A 7816-nucleotide genomic window follows, 5' to 3' on the forward strand; every position below is an offset into this window, starting at 1 on the left:
TATCCATCAACTCTTGTCTACACCCCCTACTGTGATCTGGATGACAGAACTCCATGTTAGCTTCACGCAAGGGTACCTGACAGAGAGTACTCTGCATTACACTCCCCTTGGTAGAGTTGCCTGTGTCTTAGACAAGAAAAAGAGGAAGGAAACAAAGAAGCTCACTTTAGAAAGTTTTATTTTAGTCTGTATTTGATTACTGTTGTCTTTGTTAATCTGAGGATTTTGCCCCACAGGGCACATTGAAGAAACTCTTACGGCTGGCGGTAGGAGCACAGGAAGGGACGACCCAAGCGCAGACACACAGGCAGGCTGGTACAATGAAGGAACTTTGAACAGATTAGGTGATGGGGACAAGGTTTACAGGCAGACACATGGGCAGACGAGCAGACATAGACAACAGGTAACAGGAACCAGAGTCCACAGGATGAGCATCACAAAGGGAAACACAGAGACATTAGTAAACAAACTGGCACATGAGTGAGGAAAAAGGGCTGGTATAAATACCAGGGAGCAGATGAGGGAAAAGAGCAACAGTTGTGTAGGTGGGCAGGGAAGTTCCAGTGATTGGAAATAGAAAACAGGCGAGCAGGTGGATTTGGAAACAGGAAGAAAGTCCTGGGACATCTGGTGGGCAGGTGGAGTATGACAGGAGGGCCAATAAACAGGGCTGAGACAGAAATCACAACAGAAACACATTAAACTAATCATGGTAGGGAGCTGTAATAAAAGTGATGATAAATCATGCGACTGTCCAAAAATTCAGCCTTGCACTTATTTTTATCTTGATATCAGAGAATGCAAGAGGAGTAAGAAGCAATCACAATATAAAACTCTTTCCAGGGTTGTGTTCTATATGCACGTTTTGAAGTTTACATCAGATACAAAGCATATTGGCTATGCTGCAGGTTCTCAGTGGCAACAATATTAGGACTATTGTAACACTGTAGAATTATCACCATACTTAGAAGATCATATTTTCTGACTATTTCCTACAAACCCTTCAAGAACCTCTTCAACAGCTAGTGAACATTCCAGTTAAACCACAAACGAGTAACTGCACACTGTGCATAAAGAGTGGGCTGGTGGTGCAGGTAGGATGATGAAATAAAGAAATGCTACAAAAAGGGGAATAAGGAAATGTGTAAATAGGAGAAAAAATAAAAGAAGTCCCAGCCTATTGAACAAAACATGATGGTTAATTTATGCAATAGTTCCATCAAGTGGTTGCAGAGCAAATTGCAACCAGTGAGGACCGACCGAAATGGACGTGCGGTTTTCCCCTTCAGTATATTTCTGCTGGTATTTCTTGTAAATATGTAAAAAGGAACTATTTTGGTTCAAAAGTCCAAGAGCTTCTGCTTTTTAAAATCTCCAAATATTCCACTTTACTTTATTACTCCCTCACCCTGAAAAACCGCCAGCAAGAGGATGTGCAAATATCATTGCATTTCAGTGAACAGTGGGCACTGGTATATATATAAACTATATATAATTTTGAATATTAACAAACTACTGGTGAAACATTGCTTGTGTTATATTTTTGAAAACATACATGTTACATACATGTATTACAGTGTATGGCAAGTCAGTCCACTTGGTGTTTTAGGTAATTAATTTGCTGTCAGTATTTTGCTGCCATTTTATAGAAGGGACTTGGTAGCAGAACAAGTTTCGCTTTCAGCTGTGGAATGAGGAAGAGGAAAGGGTTTTGGCGTGTCGTTACCCTAAGAACAGATGGAGGAAAGAAACTCTGTGCCGTGGAGACTCTAATGTGAGTGATAATTTTAAATTGGTCTTATCGTGTGTTGGAGACCTTAACAGCTGAAGCATCTTGGTTTATTCTTGTGTGTTCTTACATGTTCTAAATGAGTGTGTAACACAATATCCCCAAAACTGTCAGTGTGTATGAATTAACGACCAAAAAAGCTATGGTGTTAGTAAGGATACTAATTCTACTGTTTTTGATGTAAAGGTACAACATAATTGAAAGTCGAGGGGGCTGGCGGTAGTATGATGACATTTGACAGGTTGTGACACTGGAAGCGGCAGATGTTCATGTTGGATGTCTCTGAATATGGAAGCGGGCAGTCTGAAAGCATGCTTGCCCAGGAGCTTGTACTGAAACAACGGACAGAGATACTGCATGCACTGTGTAGTAGCGGGTCAGCTGAACATCTGGAAAGGGTTCTGGATATACTGCTGGCTCAGGGGGAGCTCTTATGGGAGGACTACCAGAACATACATGTACCGGGTAGACCACTATATACCAATGCCAGACAGTTGCTAAACCTGGTTTATGCAAAGGGTGTGGATACTTGCGAACTCTTCCTTACAGCTCTCAAACAGGTCCTGCCAGAAGTGCAGGGAGCTGGACTTGCCTTTTCAGGATGCTGTTTAAATCTTGAAAAAAAAGAGGAATTTCAGTACACATCAACGCAGACTCTTCTGGCTAATAGACCAAGTCTTGTCAGCAAGCTCCAAGGCTGCATTGACAGTGCTCTAGAGACTCTGGTTGTATCAGGACACTTCACATCAGGAGACTGCGATGAAGTGCGACTTCCTATACACACCCCCTCTCAGCAGGTACTGTAAATAGCCAAGGTTTTATAAACATCGTTAAACTGTGGCTTGACAACTTCCTGTTATTGTTCTTCAGTTGGTTTTGCATTCCTTATTATTGACAATTTAGGATGTTGTAATGGAACTAATACTGTTTCTGGTTTTATATTTATCTTGCTCAGTCTAAAGTTTTTGCTTAAAATAAATTTGATACTAACATGAAATGCATTTGAACCAGTGCTCATTTTAAAGCAATAGTTTAATATTTTGGGAAATGTGCTTTTTGACCTTTTTGCCATGAGCTATACGATGATTAATACCATTCTCATGTCTGTGCAGTAAATATGTTAGCTTAGCTTAGCACAAAGAAAGGAAACATTGGGAAACAGCTAGCCTGGCTCTGAACAGAGGTATGGTTAGTGGATTTTCGAAGTACTGGTGGGCAGACTTTGCTACCTTCAGACAGAGCCAAGCTTGCTTGTTTCTTGTCTTTGTACTACACTAAGCTAGTTTAATACTCAAACTCAATCTTCTTACCTCTCTGCAAGAAAGCAAGTATTTGCACCCCCAAAAATTTTAAACTATTCCTTTATTTATGAATCCATTTTCATTCACATGTTAATCAGGCAAGGTGTCTGCTTGACCATGTCAACTCAAAAGGCGAGTCGGCGGCAAAGGTGGTACTGCATTACATTCAGCAAAAGCAGGAATCTGGATCCCAGCTGAACCAGGAGAAATTGAATTCTCCCAAAGGTATGTCATTATCATAGACATGCTGAAAAATATTACGATACGTAATTATATGGACAACAGTAGTAGGAGACCTTATTCGCAAGCTAAACTTATAGCAGATGCATGTCCTCATTTGAACTTGTGGTTGCTCTGGCTAAAATATACAAAATGTACGCATTTCCTTTGAAAATACGGAAGTGGTGGCACTCTAAAAAATGGAAATGACTCATTCAAATGACATGAACTGACCTGTTGCCAGCACGCTGATTTTATATCCAAATATACAGTATGTATCCTTTTGCAATGTTATGTATTTATTGAAGTTTATCTCATGTGTGCACTTTCTGCAACAGAATTCTTAAAGTATCAAAAGAAGCTGAGCAGTTCTGTGTCTGCCCAGTGCTGCTTTCTCAGTACTTATGGAGGAACCAACCACATGTCCTTGGATGACATCTACACTGAAGGCCAGCTGGAACTTGCTGACGAGAGTGCTGATCTCCATGGACCTTTGGGCCTGGAGGACATAGTTGGTACAGCAGGAACAGTGAATGAGGAGGCTGACACAGTGCTGGTATCTGGGGAGGCGGGCAGTGGGAAGAGCACCCTACTCCAGAGGCTGCACCTGCTTTGGGCTCGTGGGGCAGCCCTCCAGGGCTTTCTGTTTCTGTTCCCATTCAGCTGTCGCAGGCTGAACTCAGAGCACAAGGAGCTGTCTGTCCAAGAGTTGCTGTTTCAGCACTGCTGCTGGCCAGACAGGGACCAGGAAGAGATTTTCCAGTTCATCCTGGACCACCCACATCTCACCCTCTTCACTTTTGATGGCCTGGATGAGCTCAAGCAGAGCTTTTCAGATGAGCACAGGCTCTGCTGCCCCACCCAGCGTGCACCTGTTCCCATTCTAATGTTCAACTTAATCCAAGGCTCCCTAATGAAGGGGGTGTGGAAAGTGGTAACTAGTCGTCCAGAGGCAGTGGGGCCTTTGCTGAGGAAACACCTTCGCAAAGAGGTCCTTTTGAAAGGTTTTTCCCCCAGTGGGATTGACTGTTTTGTGAGGAAGCATCACAGTGACCCCATTGTGGCTGCTAAGGTTTTGGAGTCCTTACAGACAAACACAGCTTTACATGGACTGTGTCACAGTCCAGTCCTCTGCTGGATTGTCTCACAGTGCCATAAGGAGCTGCTGGGCTGTGGAGAGGGCAGTTTACGAACAATCACAGATGTTTACGTGATGATCTTACAGCACTTTTTACAGCACCAAAGCCCCCTGAGGAGCACCATGGGGTTAGGTTGGCTTCAGAAGCACCTACAAACAGTCTTGCGTCTAGGACAGCTTGCTTTTGAGGGGATAGGAACCACCTGTTATATCTTCTCATTTACAGACCTGGAATCACGTGGTATAACCGAAAAGGATATCTGCATGGGTTTTCTCATCCGAAGCAATGATATGTCTTCCACCCAGAGTAAACACTATGAATTCCTTCATGTGACTATGCAGTGTTTTTTTGCTGCTTTGTATATTGTTATGTCAAGTAACACTGACCGTTCCACCATCCTTAAACTGTTTGAGGCGCAGGACACGAGAGAGACAGGTCTGAGGAGCAAATGCTTTAGGGCCTGTTTGCCCTCCATTGACAAACAAGACCAGATTCTAGGGGGGGAAACTACAGCAGCTGAAACACCAAATCTGCAAATCACAGCCACCTTTGTGTCTGGACTACTGTCCCAGCGCCATCGAAACATGTGGCTCCACTGCTGCCCCAGTGCTATGATGGAAAAGAAGGTCAAACAAGTTTCGAGATGCCTCTCCAAAGGCATGCAGAAACACTTCAAGTCTATCCCTCAACCTGTAGCAGGAGAGAAGAAGAGCATGCATGCAATGCCAGGCTTTGTCTGGCTTATCAAATGCATCTATGAGATGCAGGAGAGCAGGATTGCTAAAGATGCTATCGGTAAGCTAGAAGTGGACCACCTGAAACTGACCTATTGTAACATTGGTCCTGTAGAGTGCACTGCACTGGCCTATGTGCTCCAGCATTTAAGGAATCCTGTAGGCCTCCAGCTGGACAACAACTCCGTAGGTGATGTTGGAGTTGAGCAGCTTCTTCCCTGCATGCCCATTTGTAATTCCCTTTAGTGAGTATGAAAAGTTAAAATTATTCCACTGCTTATTTTCCTTTGTTAAACCTTTGGCCATCTTTTCATCTTTGTGAACAAACGCTCCCCAAGAGCATTTACTAAGGGCATTAAGGCAGAAATATAAATACTCTGCTTCAGTGTCCAATATTTTTTCCTTTATCAGCCTCAGAAATAACAACATTACAGATGAGGGCATCCGCAAACTGATTGCTAAAGGTATCCAGTGTGACAACTTCCGGAAAATTGCGTATGTAATTTAAAAATGATTAATAAGACACCATACCGTTACAAATGACATTTGATCCATCACCTTGCATAATCATTTATTTCCTCCTAGGCTCTTCAACAACAAGTTAACTGATGCTTGTACACAGCACTTTTCCAATCTATTGAAGACCAAGCAGGACTTCCTATCGCTAAGGTCGGCACATATAGCATTTTCAGCAGTCATCAGATACAGGTCTACACTAATAACTAATTCTGTCCAGTGTGAATGGAATAGCAAATGAACTTCTCTATTTGCTTTCAGGTTGGGCAACAATAACATAACAGCAGAAGGTGCAAAGCAGTTGGCAGAGGGACTGAAATTCAATCATTCACTGCAGTTTTTAGGGTAAACCTATTTCTGCAAACACCCATGCATCTTATTGGTGGTGCATTTCCATTTATTAATCTTTCTTTGTATTCCCAGGCTTTGGGGAAATAAGATAGGTGATGCGGGAGCAGAAGCCCTGGCCAGTGCACTAGAGAACAGCAAATCTCTGTTGTGGCTCAGGTAATATTTGCTTTGAATATTGGCACGTTAGGTAGACTTGAGACAGTGTGGAAAATGTATTACACGAAAAAAGTATTGAAAGTATTAAAATGTGCCCCATTTATGTGTGAGGTTGCATAATGGCCACAAATGTATATACACTGTGTATAGCAATTGTACAGTATGTTGCTGTAAGTTGCCAGATATACATCTCTGCACATTTTTCTTATTGGCAACACATCTTCCTGCAGCTGCAGAGTACTTTACTCTACTATATAACTCTCATTTATCTACCGGCAGCCTCGTAGGTAATGGTGTAGGGAGTGCAGGAGCATGCGCCCTAGCCAAAATGATCGAGAACAGCAAGTCACTGGAAGAGCTTTGGTAAGTGTGAGAAGGCAACTTGCAATTGTAGTGACAAAGTACATAACATTTATTATTAACCGTATGACTGATCTCACATGTGATCGCTCAGTGTACAGTAAAATTGCTTAAATTGCTCCACCCTCTCATTTCCCGTAAAAGGTTGACAGACAACTGCATAACCAGAACAGGAGTGGAATGTCTGATTCGAGCCGTAGAACGCAATACCCATGTGAAATCAATATGGTACGTGATGTACACGGAGCCATACACTCACAAATGCAAAGTTTGCCACTGTTTCTTATGTGGTTAGTGCATTAGCATCCTGCACCTGGGGCAATGCATGGCCGTGCTGCTAGTTTCAGTGCCAAGAAAAACCTGTTCAGTGCCAAAAAAACTAGAATAGTATTTTGTCTTCAAGCTTCCTTTCCATTTCCAAACTGGCTGCACATTGCCATTGATTGATTTAGTTTTTTCCTTTTACTCTGCAGGTTGAGAAACAATGAACTCAGTTTGGAGGAAGTAGAGGAGATGACACAACGTGAATCAAGACTGATCTTCTGATTTTGTATTACGTTGACTGAGGACTGTTTAATGCTTCAAGAACTGTTTCTATTTATTGCAGAAAAAATTGTATATTAAAATTTGAAATGTAAAATATGTTTGTTAAAGTGTATCTCCATTTCTGAGATCTAAATGCCACTTTTCAGGGTTATCTGAATACACAAAGATTTTCACCTTTGTCTTGGTTTCTTTTGTAGGTGTAGGAGGTGATGAGAACACATACCACATACTGTCACCGCTACCGCTACTACTACTACTACTATTACTACTACTACTACTGTTAACTACTGCTAATAGTACTAGTAATAATAATAATCCTAACAACAACAATGATAATGACAATACTAACAATAATAATAATAATTGTTACTTAAAAACAGTTTGATGTACTTGTACTTTCCAATTTTCTGCTACTTTATACTTCTACTCCGCTACATTTTAGAGGGAAATACTGTATGTTTTATTGTGATGCATTTATTTGATGGCACATAGTTTCAGATTAAAATTTTCATCCACAGCATATGATTATTTTAGAAAGTATGACACATTGTTATATATTAAACCTTCCAGCAGTATATACAGCAGTGGGAAGTAGCTCTACCTCAACCAGCTGCAACATGGAAATGCTTCTTACATATGATATTTATTTACTGATATTATATAACACTGAAATTAGCCTATCCTGCATATTGAGCACTTTTACTT

At 41.5% G+C, this 7816-nt stretch overlaps 1 protein-coding gene across 1 annotated transcript; it reads left to right on the forward strand.

The window, feature by feature from the left end:
• The first annotated feature begins 1673 nt into the window (after window positions 1–1673).
• nod2 (nucleotide-binding oligomerization domain containing 2) lies at window positions 1674–7437 on the forward strand. The gene is made up of 11 exons (XM_040137904.1): window positions 1674–1774; window positions 1976–2586; window positions 3189–3315; window positions 3648–5427; window positions 5594–5677; window positions 5768–5851; window positions 5960–6043; window positions 6122–6205; window positions 6485–6568; window positions 6710–6793; window positions 7039–7437. Exons 2-11 carry the CDS (start codon window positions 2053–2055, stop codon window positions 7109–7111), a joined length of 3018 nt encoding a protein of 1005 aa, XP_039993838.1. The 5' UTR covers window positions 1674–1774; window positions 1976–2052; the 3' UTR covers window positions 7112–7437.
• The last annotated feature ends 379 nt before the right edge of the window (window positions 7438–7816 follow it).

Source organism: Xiphias gladius, chromosome 1 (assembly GCF_016859285.1).
Source record: "Xiphias gladius isolate SHS-SW01 ecotype Sanya breed wild chromosome 1, ASM1685928v1, whole genome shotgun sequence".
Classification (NCBI taxonomy): domain Eukaryota; kingdom Metazoa; phylum Chordata; class Actinopteri; order Istiophoriformes; family Xiphiidae; genus Xiphias; species Xiphias gladius.

What these genes read in the sequence shown, in the direction of transcription:
- nod2 (XM_040137904.1), top strand. Translation starts at nt 2,053, where the DNA reads ATGTTCATGTTGGATGTCTCTGAATATGGAAGCGGGCAGTCTGAAAGC. An exon ending in CCCATTTGTAATTCCCTTTA is followed by an intron (nt 5,428 to 5,593) that starts GTGAGTATGAAA and finishes TTCCTTTATCAG; the next exon opens with CCTCAGAAATAACAACATTA. An exon ending in AAATCTCTGTTGTGGCTCAG is followed by an intron (nt 6,206 to 6,484) that starts GTAATATTTGCT and finishes ATCTACCGGCAG; the next exon opens with CCTCGTAGGTAATGGTGTAG.